This window comes from Leptodactylus fuscus, chromosome 4 (genome assembly GCF_031893055.1).
Source record: "Leptodactylus fuscus isolate aLepFus1 chromosome 4, aLepFus1.hap2, whole genome shotgun sequence".
Taxonomy (NCBI): domain Eukaryota; kingdom Metazoa; phylum Chordata; class Amphibia; order Anura; family Leptodactylidae; genus Leptodactylus; species Leptodactylus fuscus.
The window spans coordinates 57,758,879-57,781,239 of record NC_134268.1 but is presented as its reverse complement, the minus strand read 5'-3'; the positions used below and the strand labels follow the sequence as shown (position 1 = coordinate 57,781,239).

At 43.8% G+C, this 22,361-nt stretch overlaps 1 protein-coding gene across 1 annotated transcript in view; it reads left to right on the top strand.

The window, feature by feature from the left end:
• RP1 (RP1 axonemal microtubule associated) overlaps nt 1-22,361 on the top strand; it is a 370,941-nt gene that overhangs the window by 234,646 nt on the left and 113,934 nt on the right. Inside the window, exons 39-43 of the mRNA XM_075270496.1 lie at nt 2,046-2,124; nt 5,721-5,849; nt 12,582-12,763; nt 20,068-20,154; nt 21,865-21,997. Of these exons, the coding sequence (XP_075126597.1) occupies nt 2,046-2,124; nt 5,721-5,849; nt 12,582-12,763; nt 20,068-20,154; nt 21,865-21,997 (610 nt within the window). The remainder of the gene's footprint in view (nt 1-2,045; nt 2,125-5,720; nt 5,850-12,581; nt 12,764-20,067; nt 20,155-21,864; nt 21,998-22,361) is intronic.

Below are 22,361 nucleotides of genomic sequence, written 5' to 3'. Positions count from 1 at the left end.
CGGCGTACTCTCATGGGGACAGTTTATCCCTCTGTCTGAAAGATCTGTTAATTAGGAATGAATAACCGCTGATGCCCATAAACCTGAGGAACGGTTATAGGACTTTATCAGTAATTTGCAACTACGCTGGCAGCACACTGTATAAATGTTTAAAGGAATAGTGGAACGTTTCATGCCCGCCAAACCCTCCGGAGCTTATGTTCCCATTAAAAGACAGCTAATCACTGTAAAATTTCCACACATGAAAGAATAGGACTATTAAGGCTGGGTTTACACTTCCCTTTTTTTCTGAAGAACTGCATGGGGTTTACAAATGCAGTAATGCTTAGCCCATGTTACTATGCATTTTATCTATAGGCTAATGGACCTATGGAAAGGCTCTGGCTTACTGGCATAGTAGAAATGTGTAAGGTAAGGAGGCAGTCACACTAGCTTTATAAACGTCCATTGCTCTCCTTTGTCATAGGACATTAACGGTAGTAGAGTGAGGGATATAGACAGAGCTCCCTAACATTGTAGACGTTCCCATTGACTTTCTTCCATCATGTTTGTTTACTTTTTAAAGGAAGAAAAAGTCCTGAAAGTACGACCTTTTCTTCCAACATAAACGTAAAAAAGCTTGAAGGATGAAAGTGTCCATTATGTTTCTTTTTTTTTTTACATGAGAATGAAGACAGACGGACAATAGACAGGGGGTCGAGGCTGTTGTGTGACATTGGTGGGTTCTGTGCAAAGGTTACATAAGTGGGATCCCACACAAACATTCTGGCTTTTAACCCCCTCCTAACATCCACCGTAACAGTACGGTGGATGCCGGGTATTTAAGTAAGCCAGCTGATCGGGAGCTGAGTTTATATTATACATCAAAATCTGACACTTTTGCATGCGATCAGTGCCCGCACTGATCGCGGGCATTAACCCCCCCTGGCGTCTCGGTCAAAGCTGACCGAAGTGGCATTTTGTCAGGGATCACAAGTGCCAGGAGCGAAGGCTCCCAGGTCTGTTTCTTTTTAGTTTCTATTGCAGGCTTTTCTATGTAGCCTGAAATAGAAGCACTGGTATTTTGCAATGCATTAGCATTGTAATGCATTGTATTAGTGATAAGTCCTCTGGGGGGGGGGCTAATAAATGCAAAAAAAAAAAATGAAATGATATAATATTAAATTAAAATACTTTAAGTTAAAATCACCCTCCTTTCCCTAATTCCCTCTTAGTGGCCCATAACCTTGTTCCCATAGGTGTCTGCAGTTCCCCTCTTGCTAGGGTTGCCATCTATTCAGATCATGCTCTCATGAGAGAGTGCTGAGGAGCTGTGTGATGGAAGCCTAGAATCTGTATAACAATACTGTGCAAGCGGCCATTTTCTTGTGGCCTGTGGGCATGTACAGTCTGCTCTGCCTGAGGCCTAGAAGCCTGAAACTGGCGCCAGAAGAAGAGGATGAAGAGGACGTTGCTGACGAAGATGGAGGCGGCGCTGGAGAGAGTTCTCTCGCAGCATTGCAGACGCCTCCAGTGCTGTTTGAGCGCAGGGGCGCACCCGCAGTGCTGCGAGAGAACTCATTTGCATACAGACAGAAACCAGGATTTCAAGTGAGCAGAGAAGACAAGGAAAAGTAGGTGAAGAATAGCCTTTCTTAAGGCGATTCCGACGTGTTAAGCTGCCTTCACACGATGTAAACGCAAGCTGATTTTGTCAAAATACATGTGTAAAAAACGCACAAAAAAAGTGCGGTTTTTGCGCGTTTTTTACACATGTAAAAAATAGCATTGAAGTCAATGAGAGTCAGAATTTTACACGTGTATTTCTTAAACATGTATTTTGACAAAATCAGCTCGCGTTTACATCGTGTTGGAATGATAGGATCCCTTTAATACAAGATGCTTCAAAATTGGTATTTTATGAGCAATGCAAGTATTTATTGAAATGGACATATCAGGAGAGCAGATTAACTGTCTCCATTTCCTTTCCAGTATTAAGCAGTACATGTATACACTAGTGTACTAGTATTATACAGTATACATATGATGATATATTTATATTTTAGGTGGATGTTTTTACAATTAAAGCTGTATATCTCGGTCAACTACAGAAGATTGTTCTTGGGTTCAACAATATGGAATCAGGTACTGTATGTGTAATACCATAAAGCATAAGGGGTTGAGCTGTGTCCTCCTTTATAAAATGCGTATACAGCTATATACATTATTATACTAATATACAGTGTCTCATGTTCCATAGTAATACATATTACGTTGACTGTCCAGTTATGGGGCTTTAAATGGTCTTCCAGTTACATCATGCTACCTCTTATCCACTAGATAGGGGTAACTTGCTGATTACTGGGGGACTGAGTGATGGGCCCCCACTGAACATGAAGACAATCCCATCCTTGCCCACCATGCACACTGCTATCCCATTCTCTCTATGTGACTGCTGGAAACAGTTGAGTATGTCCCATGGCAAAGTCCATTAGGATGGAGTGGTGTGCCCATGTTAGTATGACCAGCTGTTCCAGTCAGACAAGAATACAAGGGACCCCCTTTCTCATGATTAGTGAGGGTCCCAGCAGTCAAGTGTCCACTCATTAGCAAGTGAACCAAGTGGATAGGGGTAACCTAGAATACCTCTGGTACCTGATGCTTATATATCATATGTTTCTTTTGGCTATCCTATTAATATTATAAAGTTGAAAGTTTGTGAGTTTGGATATTTGTGGGTTTGTGTGTTTGGATGTTTGTTCCTCAATCACAGCCAAACGGCTGAATGGATTTTGGGGAAATTTCACACACACACATATTGCCCAGGAAAAGGTAATAGGCCACTTTAAATGTGGGTCACTCACCCCAATTCGCCACCGTGACCCTCCAAAGAACCCTCTGGCAGGCTGTGGGCGGGCTCTGGAGCCAGGGCTGCGGCACCATAGGTTGGGGGCTGAAGGTGGGCGTGCCGATTCACCAGGGACACAGTGAGCAAGATGGCGGCAGCCCACGTGGTCCCGGCGCCGCAGCTATCCCAGGCCATCTAAACACACTGCGCGGACGGCTAAGGAGGAGGCTGCTGTACCGGACACACCACATAACAGGTCAGTGCAGCGGGTACAGGGGGAGGGGGTGTCCCGGGGGGGGGGGGGAGTCCGTAGGTCGGTGTCCCCAGGGATCAACCACATTCCCCAGCTTTATGTCCCCCCTCCTACATCGTCCCCAGTGTAGTTGGACTCACCTTGCCACGCTCCCCCGCCGTTGTCTCCACTCGCTCACTGCACATAGGTGTCGGGCGGCTGGCTGCGTATGGCAGGTAGACTTCAATAGAGGCGCCGGTATTCTGCAATGCACCGCAGAATACCCGCAGAATACCAGCACCTCTATTGCAGTCTACCTGCCTTGGCTGCAATAGAAGCGAAAGACTGACAAGCCAGGGAGGCAGCGCAAGGCTTCCGGCTGTCATAGCAACCTGACGCCGGCCCCCGCTCTGCCTCATATATGCCACACGCAGCCAGCCGCCCGACAACTATGTGCAGTGAACGAGCGGAGAGAGCGGCGGGGGAGCGTGGCAAGGTGAGTCCAACTACACTGGGGCCGATGTGGGGGGGGGGGGCATGAAGCTGGGAGCAGAGATGGGGGGACAAGAAACTGGGGGCAGAGATGGGGGGACAGGAAACTGGGTGCAGATGAAGGGGGGACAAGAAACTGGGGGCAGATGAAGGGGGGGACAAGAAACTGGGGGCAGAGATGGGGACAAGAAACTGGGGGCAGAGATGGGGGGACAAGAAAGTGGGGGGCAGATGAAGGGGGGACATGAAACTGGGGGAAGAGATGGGGGGCCAAGAAACTGGAGGCAGAGATGGGGGGACAAGAAACTGGGGGCAGAGATGGGGGGCCAAGAAACTGGAGGCAGAGATGGGGGGACAAGAAACTGGGGGCAGAGATGGGGGGACAAGAAACTGGGGGCAGAGATGGGGGGGGACAAGAAACTGGGGGCAGAGATGGGGGGAACAAGAAACTGGGGGCAGAGATGGGGGGCAAAGAAATTGGAGGCAGAGATGGGGGGGACAAGAAACTGGGGGCAGAGATGGGGGGACAAGGAATATAAGCGGTTCAGCACCACCGCCAACCCACAGACGAAGTTGCGGGTAACTGCTAGTGTTTTATAAAGTACTTACCAGTGGGAAAAAGTATATGGACTCCAACCTCATATCAGGAAGATGCAAAAATGGTGGTGTTTATAGGGAAAAAAGTCTATTCTTTCTGTTTCTAGTTTTAAATGATATATAGAAATGTTTTTGAATGAACTTTTGGGATATTATATTTTATATCTATGTAAAGCTTGAAGACACTGAGCGAAGTTGTATGAATGTAATGTGAGTGCACTAGTAAAGATTCTGCCTGATTTTTTGCAACATTTCAAGACCTAGCCAGCCCTGATTACATCATGGCGCGACCCTCTATTATAACAGGCTTAACCTCCTTATAACAGTTCATGCCCTCAATCTGTTGAATAGCGAGATGATTATGGGGGATGAATATGAATAAGAAGTAACATGAGGAAACTGACTAAAAGGAAAAAAGTTCCCTATTTGATTTCTTCTTTCAGCAGCCTTTGTATGTAAGTGTAACGGACAACTTTACAGCATTTGTGGGGGAAAAAACCCTATATAAACTATACTATACTTCACTCCGAGATCATGTTACCATTCTATTTTTATGAATTAAAACAAGATAGTAATATATATATCACTTTTTCCTAATATGTTTTCACTTTCTGATATATAATGTATATTCTTTACTCTATTATTGGGCATAAATATGGAGCTGCCATCTTGCCTCTACTGTGTTATAAACATTTAGTGATATTCTTTATAGCAGACTCATGGCCATAGACAGCAAAAATCGGACTCTGCATCCGACTCATTGACACACATCTCTGGACATGTGTAGAAAGAGGGTTGTAGATAAACTGTGCTGTTTTCTATTGTTAGTAGTAGATGGGATGATGGGACACTATGGGTGTTATCTAAAAAGTTATCTAAAAAGTCCTGCATGTCTGACTTTGTATCCAGTTTTGCTGCGGGGAGGCAGAAGATGCTCACGGGCAGCGCCGCACCTCCCAGGAAGCGACCTGAAGCGACCACTTCAGGTGGCGCTATGCCAGGGCCTCGGGAGGGCAGCATTTTTGCTGACCTAAGCCAGTCCAGGACAAGCTGTCCTGGACTGGCTTAGCGTCACCGTGTCTGCAGCCCGACACGGGAAGCAAGCGGTGTATTGGGGCGGCCCTGATGGACGCACTCAGGCAGAGAGTAGGTCCTCTCCCTGCCTGCTCTCTGCCTGCGAACGCCGCTCGCTCCGCTTGGCCACGCCCCCTTTCCGCTCGACCCCGCCCCTTTCTTGTGACCCATGAATCGGCGTCAGAAAGCCGCCCCCCGCCCCCCGGAGGAGGGGCGGAGCTGAGGGTGGGCGGCTTTCTGACGCCGATTCAGGCGGCAGAAAGCCCAGGTTCACCCCTGCTCACGGGCGGACACTTTGCAAACCCATTCAAGTGAATGGGTTTTGTAAAATGATCGCCAGGTTTCCATCTCCTGTCCAGGTTCTCTCAGCAGAAGGCGGAGACTGGGCGCAGGCGTGAACCTGCCCTAACATTGTACTGAAGTGTGAACATCTGGACATATTTTACATATAAGCAAATACTAAACTCTTTTTATCATCTTTTCTATTGTTTTGTTTAGATTCATGGTTCCTGGAAAAAATCATTGTCCGAGAAGATTACGCTTCTTATAGTCACACATTTCATTACAATGACTGGATCTCAAGTCTTTCTGGGGAAGAATTGGCTGAATCTGTAATAATGCTGACAGGTAATGCCATAGATAAGGTTAACACTAAGGGAATGAATGGTGGCCATTTATGGCCAAATCCTGCCAAGTGATCGTAGGATCACCTGACCGAAGATACAACAGTTATAGAACATATGGTAAAATATAGTCCGCTGCATCCGCTGCTTTGTTTAGGACATTTGTTTAGGGATTAAATCACTTATATAATTGGCGGACTGGCAGTATGTCATCTGTGATCTTTTCTTATCCTATAATGGAAAGAAGCAGGGTTGTTCTTGAACAGAATGCGACTAAATGTTGTCAAGATATCTTCAGTGGGTTTACACAAGATTGGTTGATATTTATCTACTATGAGAAAAACTAAATTTCCAGTCTGATACATCAGCAGTACCCAACATGTGACCACTGAGGCCACTCCTGACCCTGTGCAATAAATCCATGGACAGGACCAGGGGACATGCTGCCGAAACCAAGGACCAGGTAGGTGAGTATCACTGCTTTTTGTTATTTTACCCCACCCTAGTGAAATTTTAATGTGTCTCAGAAAATTCCTTTAAACATTGCACAAGGCCCTTTCAAAACAGTAGGTTTTTGTGAAACTGGGCCAATGGATGTATGGATATATTATCTAACAGAGAATATTGTAGGCAGGAAGTGGGAAAGGTTGTGGAAGGAAGATATATCCCATTAAGATGTCTCCTCTCCACTTGGTGATGGATGAATCCATATCCAGGTTTTGGGGTTTAATTGTAGACCCGAGCCCGAAACTCTATGCCGCGTCTTCCTCCGGCGCTCGCAAACTGACATTGCTAAAAAATAAAATGGCCTGGGCGCATGCGCAGTAGCATGCTGCTTCTACTGCGGCTACTGTGCATGCGCCCAGGCCATTTTTTTTTTTAGCAATGTCATTTCGCAAGCGCCGGAGGAGGACGGGACCCGAGGACATCGCAGGAAGAGGAGGCGTGGATGAAGAAGACGGTGGACCCTGAATGCCTGCCCACCGTGCACGATGGGTAAGTTGATCACATTCTTTTTTAGGGTATTATTTTAAAATGGGGGGTAGTTTAATATAACTTTAGCGGTGCCTGAATAGCCTTTTTAAAGGCTATTCACGCATATGTGGGGCTCTATCAGCATGATTTTGCTGATAGAGCCCCTTTAAACCCTGTCCAGACAGTTGGGTGTGTCTCACTTTCCTTGCTGCTGCTGCTATTGAGAGCTGAGTTGTGTGGAGAAGTGCCAGCCTGCTGAGCTGATGGACTTTACTGCCTTGTGGCTGAAGTAAGCCGTTTGTTTTATGTTTCCTTTTGCTGGAGAAAGCCATTTGTGTTGAACTTTGTGAACTGCACCTAATAAAAAGGCACCAGAGTAAACTTGAAGAGACCACTCTCCATGTGTGTTTACTTGCCTGATAACCAGCTCCAGCTATAACTGACAGCCAGGCTCCTGTTGCAAAATCCAGGACAGTCATAGCACCGATGCCGTATGTTTATCCCTTAAAATACCATATTCAATAGCAACGGTGTCATCTTAGGTGTTTGTCAGTGAAGCTGACACCCACATTGTCCCTCGAGGTCTGATCACAGGGTGCCAATGGGTTGCTATTTGAATAGGTGACTTTGTTAACTGCCACCATACACTTTCTATTAGGACCTGCTAGAGGCATGTATTAAATATACATGTATCAGTGGCGTAACTAGGAATGGTGGGGCCCCAAGACACAAACCACATTCCTGTTTTTCATGCTGTCTCACCTCCCCTGGGCCTCCGATCGTTATACTCTGAAAAGACCCCGGAGTATAATGATAGCAGTGTTTGTGGGGTTCGCAGGCCCTTCTTCAGCCTCATTAAAAATAACATTTTAGCCCTTTGAGGTACAAGATGAAGAATTACATAAGCCTTAGACATAGAAATGTTGTTACGTTTTTTTTTTCTTTAGAAACACAGGATAGAAGTGACAGGTACTTTTGGTTGTAGGCCTCATAGCTGCTTCTCATGTTATAGCCATAGTTTCATTGTATCAATACTGTGGCTGCAAGTATATAAATAAATATAGATTGTACAAAGTTATGTAACTCTAATTATATGTGTATGATCATAATTTCTGCAGCCACTGAAAATCACTCTGAAAGCTCCGTCAAATCGATGCAGGATTTTCAATTTCAGATTGATTTTCACTGTAGTGCTTAAATGAGAAGATCGCCCGCTGTGCAGAATTCATGTCAGATATTTGCCGCTTTAACATTTCACGTTTCATCTGTACTAGCATTTTCATCAATATCTATAGGAGAATATTTACTGATTTCTCAGTGAATGTATTTGACTGACAATAATACACCCGAAAAATACTAATGTGTTACTAGACCGTCAATAAGGAGGGTAACAAGCTAGCAAGTGCGACTGCGGATAGTCATACAATGACAAAGTGGATGTCACATCAGCACTGAAGATAACAAATCTGAATAATTACTGACAGGGTTTCACTTACAACATAGGAAATTAACAGCTAATTAAAAAAAAATCATCAAAACAAAACACCTGAAGAGTTATTAAAGTGTTGATTTACCATTCATGGGATCTACTGCCCAAATACACTGGCGTACTGACCATGGAGGCAGGGTAGGTCATTTCTATGATGCCCATGGAGAGAGGGGCCCACGGGTCCCACTAACAACACTTTGACACTGTATTGTGATACTTGGACTGCCAAATGATCAAAGTATCATAACAACAGTATTGCAGATTTTGCTGCATTTTTTGATCACAGACTTACATCCTCTATTATCAGAACCTCCCACGCTCGTATACAAGACTTCTCCCGAGTTGCACCACTTCTCTGGAATGCTCTACCCCGGACAATCAGATTAACTCCCAATTTCTACATCTTCAAGCGCCAACTAAAATCACATCTTTTCAGACAGGCCTATCCCAATTCCTTATGTAAACCCCTCCGCACCATAATTTGAATCCCTATAATGAACCCTCCTCTGTCCCCGCTCCCACATTACCCCACATGATATGATGCCATTTCTGGCTAACTTTATATGTTCAAGCACCATCTGCATGTTAAAGGACACCACTGGTGACGGCTCATACAGTTTTATGTTGGTGTAATAACAGTAACCTCTATTAGAAAATTGTCTGACCACTGTATAAACAATGCTACCTCTGATGCCGCCCCTGCTACCTCTTGTGTCACCTCCTCTACCTCATAGATTGTAAGCTCTTGTGAGCAGGGCCCTCAGTCCCATTGTGTGAAGTGACTTTTTCTTTGTAATGTATCTTTTTTATTTGTACCCAACAAATTGTACAGTACTGCGGAACATGTTATATACATATGAATACGTATTTCCAAAATGTGGGGCCTTAAAGGGGTTGTCCCATCACAAGGATCCTATCTATACTGCTTGTTAATGTGAATGTAAGACTTTTCCTAAATACATTGCTTCAGCAAAACTGCTTTGTTTGTCCACTATCTTACTTTATTCATTTTTTTTTTTACACATCCCTTGACTTATCTGGTCATAAGTCAAGTGATGTATCAGCCTGCTCTCAGGGGGGAGGGAGGAGGGGCAAAGTGCACGGGAGCAAGCCTGGAGGGTGGGGGTAGTTTACCCTTTGGGGGGAAGGGGCCGCCAATACAGACTCGGCATCCGCTGTAATAGAGAGGCGGAATAACAGCGGAATAACAGCATCGCTTCTGCCACTGCTGGCTTCATGCAGGGCAGGAGCATAGTGATGTTGCAGGCATCTGTGCCGGCATCTGTGCATCTGTGCCGGCGTCTACACTCCCCGGCATCCGCCTCTCTATTACAGCGGATGCCGGGTCTGTATTCACATATGCAAAGCCAAGCGGCGAGATGCCGCTGGCCCTGCGTGCATGCTCATAGATCAGTCTAGCCTTCACAATGCGAATACAGACCCAGCATCCGCTGTAATAGAGAGAGGTGGATGCCGGTCTGTATTTGCATTGTGAAGGCTAGACTGGTCTATGAGCGTGCACGCGAGATGCCGCTGGCTTTGCATATGTAACCCCGCCCACCAATGATGCAACAAAGCTGGAAAAAAGAAGAATTTACAGCAACGAAGACTGGTGAGTATGCGACGTGGGACAACCCCTTTAAGTTAAAATAATAATAATAATAATAATAATAATAATAATAAAAACAGCAGTAGGTCAGTATATTGTCAAATAGGTTGGCGAAAAAAAGGAAACTGAAGTCCAGCTGGACTGGTGGACTCTGTAGGCTTTGAGGTGAGCACACTATTGTTGTATAGGAGATACAGTACCCAGCCCCAGTGAATCCCCATCTAATAGCTACTAAAAAGTGAAAGCCTGCGAATTATTGCAAGGGCGTAAGAGAAGACAAAAACTTCGACAACTTCTATTCTGGGTGACTGCTGAGACGGGAATGTAAGGAATAATTGGGTGGGTCCAGCAGCTCCTTCACAATCATAATCTCTGCAAAGGCCCTTCTCTCCCCTGAGCTGCGAGCACTGCACACTATATCTGGTGACTATTTAGACAGAGAGGTATATTTCTCAGTGCAGAGACCTCTATATCTGTGATACAGGGCAGGGAAAAGACATGGAAATTAGTTAAATCTTTGAGGATGAGAGGTGAGATACATAGACAATTGTATGAGACTTTGGGTACACTCCTGAGCCTCATGGGAACTACTGGCAAAGATTTAAACTATGTATTGTATCTGCTCCCTGCTCTGAGTAAACTGCAGATCGAGGTGCAAGTAAAATGGGAGTCAGGCAGAGCAATGTCCCCAGGACAACTCTTACAGTGTTGGTCAGTGGTTGTCCATGTGTTTGGGACAGTTGGTTATACAAACAATGAACCACAGTTCTATGGCCAGCTTTAGTCCAGTTGTCATATTTGTAGTTGGGGACCTCAGGGAGGGCGGCATTTTTGATCACCTAAGCCAGTCCAGGACAAGCTGTTCTGGACTGGCTTAGCACCGAGCGGTGGTTTGGGGAGGCCACAGGAGCAGCACTGCTCCAGCAGCCTCCCCTCATGCTCAGGCAGAGAGCAGGTCGTCTCCGTGCCTGCTCTCTGCGCTAAGCCCCGCCCCCTTCGCTTGGTCATACCCCTTCGCACGGCAACGCCCCTTCGCTCCGCCCCCTCCTCCGGGGGGGGGGGGGCGGCTTTCTGTAGTTCGCCTCGGGCGGCGAAAGGGGTAGGTTCACTCCTGGTTGGGGAGGAATTTTTTTCTGATAGTTTAGTTGGCATTTGTCTTATGGACGTTTTACTTTGCATTGTCCATCATTAGACATGGGTAAATATTTGCTTAGCCAATTTCCTATTATGAAACTTTGGGCTACATAAAAGATAATGATGAAATGATAAAATATTTGTCGATATTCAATATTTACTGATAATAGGATAACAGGAAATTCACTGACAAATTTTTCATGTTTTACCCACTAGTAGTCCTCATGAGATATCTCTGGACATTGAAGCCCTGTTGTATTGCCCCATGATAAAATGAATGTAATCTCAATCTATTGCCTTGATAAGCAGATACACAGTCCAGTCATAGTAATGTGACCACCGCCTACTTTTGACGTCAACGTTAAATAACCAATCGCAGAAGGCGCGTGTCATCAGCCATCATGGTGCATTCATCATTGTGGAAGGCACGATGGATCAACACAAGTATGCATCTATCCTTGCGGACCAAGTTCACCCCTATATGTGAAATGTTTTTCTTCAGGATGATGGCATCTACCAGCAGGACAATGCGACGTGTCATAAAGCTCACAGTGTACGTGCGTGGTTCGAGGAGCACCAGGATGAGTGTACCGTACTCCCTTGGCCAGTAAATTTCCCAGATTTGAACCCAATTGAGAACCTGTGGGACCACCTCGATCAGGTTGTTTGCGCCATGGATGCTCAACCGCGTAACCTAGCGCAGCTGGCCACGGCACTGGAGTCGGCATGGCTCAACATCCCAGTGAACATCATCACAACATCCCCTCTCTTCCTGCACGTCTTGCAGCAGTCCACTTTGCGAATGGTGGTTATTCCGGATTTTGACAGGTGGTCACATTAATGTGACTGGACTGTCTATTTTTGGTTAGGGTTTTGCCAGATTTAGGATAAAGCATGGCCTCATGCCAGTTTCGATGAGTGACACAATTGGATGTTTCAGCATAGGTTTAAACTGCACAGATTTTGGATTCTTTAAGTGAATAAAATATTGTAATAGCATGCTGACATCCTACGATTATCTTATTTACCTGTCATATGATGGATATGGATGGATACAGGTGCTTTTACCATTTTAATTTTTTTTATGTCATTTTTTTGCTTCCACTTTCCTTTTTTCTACCATTGAGAGTTACGCCATCAGGATATAGGCAGTAACAGACAGGTTGCTGCTTTATTTCCTATTCACTCTTCTTCTGAGCAACATGTGTATTCAACCTCAGGTATATACAGCACTATGAAAGGAGCGCGCCTTTCTTTTATATACTCCATCAAGCAGGAATGTTTATCTTCACTACATGGTTGAAAACTAATACCCTGAAGCATGCGGAGTCCTAGAGTCGTTCCTTTCACATATAAACTATTGAACATTACTAATATAAACCAGTGTAATATCCAATAACAAGGTACAAATGCGCGCTACTCGCTGTATAGCAGATCTGATTCTTGTATTAATATATTATTCATAGACTAAACAAATCTGTGTGTGCTTATGAAAATGATGTCAAAACCTGCATTCATTACTTTTATAGAATCCGCTGTGGAAGTGAATGAAATAAAGTCATTCAATACCACAACACAAGGTAAATGGCAACTCCGAGTGCTGGGTACACCGACCTTAGAGGAGGACGAGGATCTGTCTGTTGTGGTGTTTGGCAAAAGTGGGAAATCTTCACCGCAGAATGTGACAAATCTTAACTGGGATCCTATACTGGTGAGAACTAATGCAACATGATATGTTGTGATGTGTGATGTGATGTGGTATGATATGATGTGGTATGTGCTAGTGTGTAGTATCCTAGAATCTACATTTTATTATATTTCTATTGAAAGAATCTACGATCCATTTTATCTGCTGAAGCCGTTTCTCAGTTGACCTGGAACACTCATAGATTACATGACCACATCATCTTTTGACATATATATATTAGAAAAGGAATGAAAGAGCCGTTCCATCACGGTTACCATAGAGTTTACCATGGTCTGTTTGGTACAGTATTCATTATTGTATGGAATAGTGAATTTGACAATCCTTTATATTTAAGAAATGCAGATATTTCTCATCTTTGTACCCATAACCAGCTTATTATTTTTATTTTTAGAAAGTAAACCACTATAAAAACGAGTCAGTCAGGCAAATCTGCATAACTGGATGTGAAAGCAACCTTACTATGTCATTTTTAAGGCAGAGTAAACACTGTAAAAACAAATTGCAAAAAATTATGATTGAATTGTGGGTACCCCAAAATGGTGCCAAATGAAAGTACAACTCGACATGCAAAGAATAAGCCCTCACATAACTATGTCGACAGAAAAATAATAAAATTATGAATTTTTGAAGCAGGAAAGGAAAACATGAAAAAAGTTGCCAGGCATTTATATACAAATTAGCCTTTGTCCTTAGAGTTAATTACCTTCGCTCTGCACAATGCATTTATACCCTTTAAATTTTACACTTTAGGGGCCAAACATAAGCAGAACTGAAGAGCAGAATAGAGACATGTATTTTGATTGTGATTAAATACCGTATATGGGGGCTACCAAACAATAGTCTCGCCCAAAAGTGGGTCTCTCCTTCAGAAGGTTTGGGAACCACTGGTGTAGAGGAAAGCAGATTACTACATAGACTTAGAAGTGGAATAGCAGTGAGATTCTGAAACCAAAGATGGTTTTCATGGAGAGCTCACCTAAAAGAGTTCAAGCATTCCTGGATGTCTTCCTTGAGAGCATCAATACTACAGGTTATAGTTATTAGTTTTTTGCTGTTCGGTTGTTCATCCAGGAATTTTCTTAGTGATTGACAAAGTAGAGTTGAGAAGTGTTTCTTCCCCTAAAATGAAGAAAATTGGCTTCTACTTCTCAGGGGTTTTGCATTCTTCTTGCAGAATAACAGGCTGAATTGGGTAGACATATGTCTTCTCTCAGCCTTACAATCTATGTTACTGTGTAGGTTACAGTATATACTTGAGTAGAAGCCGAATTTTTCAGCACAGTTTTTGGGAGGGGGGGGGGGGGGTCTATGACCAGCCGCAATAGGAATGTATCGAATCTCCCATAAAATAGTGATAAAAAAAAAAGAAGCTTTAAAAAAATATAATAAAAAAATAAAGTAAATAAAAGTTCTAAATCCCTCCTTTCCCTAGAATACATATAAAAGTAGAAAATGACTGTGAAACACCAACACTTTGGGTATCCCTGTGTCTGAAAGTGCCCGGTCTACTGAATATAGGGGATCTGCAGTGCTCCTGTTTCATCAGGAAGGGGTTAATATGAGCGCTGCAGATACCCTATATTCAGCCAGGCTGAATTCCAAGTGGGAGTAAAAAAAAGTCAGTTCTCAAGCTCAGGGAAGGGGCAGACAGACAACCAAAACACCCCCTCCCCTTTCCCAGCATCTACTGCACCCAAAAACTCCGACCATTTTAAATTTTGAAAATTTCCAGTAGCTGCTGCATTTCCCCTCCTCGGCTTATACTCGAGTCAATAAGTTTTCCCAGTTTTTTGTGGTAAAATTAGGGGCCTCGGCTTATGTTTGGGTCGGCTTATACTCGAGTATATACGGGTACTTTATTTAATCTTGTTTAAAAAAAGTGAACACACAGTAGAGTTACTTTAGAAACAGCTCCACAGTATGATGCCTGCTTAGTGCCTCAATACAGCATAGTACCCCCCCATACAGATTAATGTCCCTTTAGTGCCCCCACACATTATTGTGCCACTTTTGTACTCCCATACAGTAAGATGTCTCCTTAGTGCTTGCTATGTAGTCTTATGTCTTCTTAGTGCACCCCCAACAATATTATGTCATCCCAATGACCTCCACATACAATGGACATTAATGGACACTTGAGTAATGGGCCTTTTGAGTAATATTCCACAAGCATACAGTACCTGAATTCTAATATTTTTGGTAGAATAAGTCTTTTCATATGGGAAAATATCTCTTTTGCTATAAAACATAGGGGTATTCAGCAAACTAAAGCCTTGTGACATGCAGTTTTCTACAAAATGAACGCCAGTTTGGGATATATGTTTTAGGAGATATGTACTAATCTCTGTTATAATGCCGTATGTTGCTGAAATCCAACAAAAAAGCAAAACATTTTTACGCTTGTACGGGCTTAAAAAAGATTAAAAGAACTAAGAAAATATCTCGCCAGCATGTCCAGCAACCCCTAATGCCACAAAGTGTTCAGCTTATTCCTATGTACAAGCTTGAACTGGCTCACCAGAGGAGCAGGCTATGAAGGAACTAAAGGAATAATGCACTTCTATACAGAAGAACAATTTCCCCTTGTGGAAACAATGCACATGTACTACGCTTGCCATTGGTATCAAGATCCATTTGTTGGTTATTTGTCTACAGGTTATTAAGGTTTTTATAAATTCCTTAGTTCTCAATGGAAAATTCCAGTTTTTGGTATGTAGTTCTGTACTAAAAAAGAAAAACAGAATTCCAATAAATTGCTCCATCATTTGAAGATATTGGTGGAGGATTTTTTTTCTAATGATGTATATAGTAAAGAATAGAGATGAGCGAACACTAAAATGTTCGAGGTTCGAAATTCGATTCGAACAGCCGCTCACTGTTCGAGTGTTCGAATGGGTTTCGAACCCCATTATAGTCTATGGGGAACATAAACTCGTTAAGGGGGAAACCCAAATTCGTGTCTGGAGGGTCACCAAGTCCACTATGACACCCCAGGAAATGATACCAACACCCTGGAATGACACTGGGACAGCAGGGGAAGCATGTCTGGGGGCATAAAAGTCACTTTATTTCATGGAAATCCCTGTCAGTTTGCGATTTTCGCAAGCTAACTTTTCCCCATAGAAATGCATTGGCCAGTGCTGATTGGCCAGAGTACGGAACTCGACCAATCAGCGCTGGCTCTGCTGGAGGAGGCGGAGTCTAAGATAGCTCCACACCAGTCTCCATTCAGGTCCGACCTTAGACTCCGCCTCCTCCGGCAGAGCCAGCGCTGATTGGCCGAAGGCTGGCCAATGCATTCCTATGCGAATGCAGACTTAGCAGTGCTGAGTCAGTTTTGCTCAACTACACATCTGATGCACACTCGGCACTGCTACATCAGATGTAGCAATCTGATGTAGCAGAGCCGAGGGTGCACTAGAACCCCTGTGCAAACTCAGTTCACGCTAATAGAATGCATTGGCCAGCGCTGATTGGCCAATGCATTCTATTAGCCCGATGAAGTAGAGCTGAATGTGTGTGCTAAGCACACACATTCAGCACTGCTTCATCAAGCCAATACAATGCATTAGCCAGTGCTGATTGGCCAGAGTACGGAATTCGGCCAATCAGCGCTGGCCAATGCATTCTATTAGCCCGATGAAGTAGAGCTGAATGTGTGTGCTAAGCACACACATTCAGCACTGCTTCATCAAGCCAATACAATGCATTAGCCAGTGCTGATTGGCCAGAGTACGGAATTCGGCCAATCAGCGCTGGCTCTGCTGGAGGAGGCGGAGTCTAAGATCGCTCCACACCAGTCTCCATTCAGGTCCGACCTTAGACTCCGCCTCCTCCGGCAGAGCCAGCGCTGATTGGCCGAAGGCTGGCCAATGCATTCCTATGCGAATGCAGACTTAGCAGTGCTGAGTCAGTTTTGCTCAACTACACATCTGATGCACACTCGGCACTGCTACATCAGATGTAGCAATCTGATGTAGCAGAGCCGAGGGTGCACTAGAACCCCTGTGCAAACTCAGTTCACGCTAATAGAATGCATTGGCCAGCGCTGATTGGCCAATGCATTCTATTAGCCCGATGAAGTAGAGCTGAATGTGTGTGCTAAGCACACACATTCAGCACTGCTTCATCAAGCCAATACAATGCATTAGCCAGTGCTGATTGGCCAGAGTACGGAATTCGGCCAATCAGCGCTGGCCAATGCATTCTATTAGCCCGATGAAGTAGAGCTGAATGTGTGTGCTAAGCACACACATTCAGCACTGCTTCATCAAGCCAATACAATGCATTAGCCAGTGCTGATTGGCCAGAGTACGGAATTCGGCCAATCAGCGCTGGCTCTGCTGGAGGAGGCGGAGTCTAAGGTCGGACCTGAATGGAGACTGGTGTGGAGCGATCTTAGACTCCGCCTCCTCCAGCAGAGCCAGCGCTGATTGGCCGAATTCCGTACTCTGGCCAATCAGCACTGGCTAATGCATTGTATTGGCGTGATGAAGCAGTGCTGAATGTGTGTGCTTAGCACACACATTCAGCTCTACTTCATCGGGCTAATAGAATGCATTGGCCAATCAGCGCTGGCCAATGCATTCTATTAGCGTGAACTGAGTTTGCACAGGGGTTCTAGTGCACCCTCGGCTCTGCTACATCAGATTGCTACATCTGATGTAGCAGTGCCGAGTGTGCATCAGATGTGTAGTTGAGCAAAACTGACTCAGCACTGCTAAGTCTCTGCATTCGCATAGGAATGCATTGGCCAGCCTTCGGCCAATCAGCGCTGGCTCTGCCGGAGGAGGCGGAGTCTAAGGTCGGACCTGAATGGAGACTGGTGTGGAGCGATCTTAGACTCCGCCTCCTCCAGCAGAGCCAGCGCTGATTGGTCGAGTTCCGTACTCTGGCCAATCAGCGCTGGCCAATGCATTCTATTAGCCCGATGAAGTAGAGCTGAATGTGTGTGCTTAGCACACACATTCAGCTCTACTTCATCAGGCTAATAGAATACATTGGCCAATCAGCGCTGGCCAATGCATTCTATTAGCTTGATGAAGCAGAGTGTGCACAAGGGTTCAAGCGCACCCTCGGCTCTGATGTAGCAGAGCTGAGGGTGCACAAGGGTTCAAGTGCACCCTCGGCTCTCCTACATCAGAGCCGAGGGTGCGCTTGAACCCTTGTGCAGCCTCGGCTCTGCTACATCAGAGCCGAGGGTGCGCTTGAACCCTTGTGCACACTCTGCTTCATCAAGCTAATAGAATGCATTGGCCAGCACTGATTGGCCAGAGTACGGAATTCGGCCAATCAGCGCTGGCCAATGCATCCCTATGGGAAAAAGTTTATCTCACAAAAATCACAATTACACACCCGATAGAGCCCCAAAAAGTTATTTTTAATAACATTCCCCCCTAAATAAAGGTTATCCCTAGCTATCCCTGCCTGTACAGCTATCCCTGTCTCATAGTCACAAAGTTCACATTCTCATATGACCCGGATTTGAAATCCACTATTCGTCTAAAATGGAGGTCACCTGATTTCGGCAGCCAATGACTTTTTCCAATTTTTTTCAATGCCCCCAGTGTCGTAGTTCCTGTCCCACCTCCCCTGCGCTGTTATTGGTGCAAAAAAGGCGCCAGGGAAGGTGGGAGGGGAATCGAATTTTGGCGCACTTTACCACGTGGTGTTCGATTCGATTCGAACATGGCGAACACCCTGATATCCGATCGAACATGTGTTCGATAGAACACTGTTCGCTCATCTCTAGTAAAGAAGGCTAGTTATAGAATTTGTTGTAAAAGGGGTTGTGCAAAGGGACAGCTTTTACAAAAAAGGCTAGAATGTCAGGGCAGCATGTTGGCTCAGTGGTTATCCTTGCAGCGCCTGAGTCCTGGGTTCAAATTCTGCCAAGGACAACATCTGAAAGAAGTTTGTATGTTCTTTCCATGTTTACGTGGATTTCCTCCCATTGTGAGCCCTATATGAGGCTCACAATCTACATAAAAAGTCCCTCTGTACTTCCTGATCCCCATCTGGTTACACATGAAATGACTGAAACCAGACAACACTGGAATTGCAGAAAACCCCTTTAAACCCACGTGTAACTACATGGAAAAAGCTGATGTCCAAATTGGAAGTGAACTGTGTTTCCTTGGCCCATTAGAGGATATGAATCTGAGGGTCTGCCATCCGTATAGACAGAACATATACTCGTACATATACTTTTTTAATTTAATATTTGATATCATTGCGCAATCAGGGTGTATAGCAGGATAGGTGTATCAGAAATAGACAATAGAGACAAATAATTAGTTCCACAGTCAGCTCCAAATATGGTTGGGCCGTTAAGACTCAGTGGTAATAGAGATTCATTATTGTGCTGGAACCTGGATCCACCAGAGCATCCTCTTGTACTGTGGTGGGAGAGTCTAATCCTACTGGAGCCTGATCACATATAAAGTCAGCTTCTACCAGATGTAACTTAAAGGGGTTGGCCACTTTCAGACCAATATTGAGAGTCAAATGTTATGGCTTGTATAATAAAAAGTTGTACATTTTGCCAATATACTTTCTGTATCAGTTCTTCTCGGTTTTCTAGATTTCGGCTTGCTTTCATTCATTCTGTTACCTCTAGTGGATGAAACTCTGACCATGGTCATGTGATTTATGGCCCATGGTCATGTGATGAGCACACAGGTGCCGCTCGTTATAGTCACAGCACAGTAATCAGACATCTGCCTGGTAACGAGCTGCGCACCTGTGTGTCATCACATGACCATGGACTGTAAATCACATGACCATGGTCAGACTTTTATCTCCTAGAAGTAACAGAAGGACTGACAACAAGCCGAGATCTAGAAAACTGTGAAGAACTGATACAGAAAGTATATTGGAAAATTGTATGTCTTTTTATTGTACAAACAATAACATTTGTTTCTCAATATTGGTCTGAACGTGGACAACCCCTTTAACCATCACTAGAATTCCCCTTGTTATAGGGCTGGGGATACTTACTGTACCTTTTCTGTCTGTTATACATATCAATATACAGTGGCATTTGTCCGTGAAATAATCACATACCACGACATTGATCTAATAGATGGATTCCCAATAGACCGGACCCCCCACTGCATCTGTACGCTATTTCTTCCTATGAGATGTCTTACTATGGTGTCAAAATGTTTAGAAAACATCAGATTGTACAGAACACATTTTTCCGGACGCTTGGAATAAATTACATTATTTGTATTAGAATTTGTGCCTATTTTTATTCATGAATATTCTGATTTAGAAGTAATTTCATATATGATCATTTCTGACAGCTGAGTGTTGGAAACATCGGGAATATAATAAAGGCTTCCTTCCTGTCCACGGGTCTGAGCTCGGAGAGTAGACTCCACTTACAGAAGGTACATGTCATGTTAATTGATTGTGATTGCTTGATAGAAATTCTACACTGGCTCTCTCTAGTATCTTCCTAAAAAAAACTCTTTAAAGTCATAGGCAGTGCAATGAACAAATGCCCTCTGAATAATTTCCATCCTGTTTAATACATAACAAATGAGCTTTAACTATGCACAAGATGTTCTTTTCTGTCTTCCTATCATGCAGTATTGATATGGATACCACAGTGCAGAGGATATAGCCTTCCGTATTGTCCATACAATGGGCATTCTTTCTCTTTCATAACAGTTTCTTATTAGATTATAATTACTAGCACATAAATATAAGAATCCTGAATGTCTTTAGACTTATGTCCGACTGCACAGTACTAAATGCCGCAAGATGACGTAGAGTTTGAACACAAATTCTTAGTACAATGTATTTCTTTTGTGTGGCCAAAATATGGAATTTTTTTTCTGAGTAAGGCTTCTGTATATCTTACAATGTCTTGTATTTGTTTCTGAATTTTTATGTATTTAGAATTCTCCAATAAATTATTAAAAGTTAAATTCTAGGCTCCTTTTTGGGGCAAATAACAGTATTTTAACACAAACAGTATCGGTTAGCCTGTGCTGGGCTTGTGCTTATACACAGCAGCCAATCTGAATGGGCAGATCTGCACTTTTATAGCTTGTTGTATGGAGCTGGAAACTTGAATGAGGTGTGCTTTATACTACCAATGATTTCCACAACTTTGTCTACCTAACACTGTCATGCAGAGACTATTGTCACTAATCATAGGAGAAATACATGTTACTATCACTCATTCAGACATCAAAGAGAAATCCATTCAAAAGAGGAAAATCACCACCAACATATTTTCTGTCACCCATCTGATAGTGACGCTTGTAGAGTTGTGACTAGATCAAATCACATTTTGTGTTGGTCAATAACTTTTATTTAATATAAATATTGTGGGTAAGTTAGCTCAGTAGATACAGTGGTGCGGACCCAAACAGTCAAGACAAAATAGGCAGCAAACTGGTTTATTTAGAAAAAAAAAAAAAAAAAAAAAAAAAAAACAGGAAAATAAATAAACCTTGACTTCAGGCACAAAATAAATAAAACAAAATACAGCACTAACTTCAGGCAAAAAAGCGCCACTGAGTAGTGGATGTTTGATAAAATCACTTTATTGGTTCCAATGACAGGAGATATAAGAAGGCTGTCTTTCGACGTTGGTCTAGCATCTTCCTCAGGCCAATGTATAGTCCACTGTCAGAGCACGGGAACCTGTCATCAGAACCAATAAAGTGATTTTATCAAGCATCCACCACTCAGTGGCGCTTTTATACCCGGTTTTTAACATTTTTATTTTCCCTATTTGTACGTGCGGCCTAATACCAACCACACAAATAAAACAAAATAGCACTCACCAGACTTAGTGTTTTCCAGACAGAACCAGCCACTTCCTCTCCTCCCAGGATCTGCTCTGAAGTACAGGCTCTGCAGCCCTTTTTTGATCCAGTAACAAGTCCATGACCCACACCCTGAGCTGCAGCTTATTCAAGATCCGCCCTGGACCACACATATGTCAGGAATCTTTGGAGATATACCGTGACTCCAGCACTTTGCCTGTCACCTTCTCACAATATATATAATTTTTTTTCAGTATATATAGTGCATTACTGGAATAGTTCTAGTTGAGTTCTCACCGCATATTTTCTCAATTCCAGATTCGTATGAGAGATGTGGATACAAACCAAGAAATAGGTTTTTATTCGGATAATGTGTACCTGCCTACTGAAGATGGCTTTGAGAATGTGGCTGAATTAGCAGCTGTCCTCCCCAGCCAACCACCATTGGATGGTAAGGTCTTAAGGGACCATATCTTTTGTACTGAAGGATGGATTGATGCATGGATGAAGCCTAGTATCTAGAGAACCCTATCCACACCTTGAGGAAAAATACCCGCAGTGGACACGCTGTGATTTCCAAAATCGTTGCGGTGTTGGCAATTGTAGCATGTCAATTATACCTACGGAAATGCTGGTGGTTTCCCTATAGGTATAATGGAGGCAGAAAGTCTGCAGAGGAAACCTTTACAGATTTTCTATGAAAAGCGCTGTGGAAAAAACCTTGATGCGCAACCTCTGCGGTTTTCCCTACAGATCTTTTTGGCTGCGGCCTGTTACGTGGAACATTAGCCTTAAGTTGGTTTCTGGATAGCCAT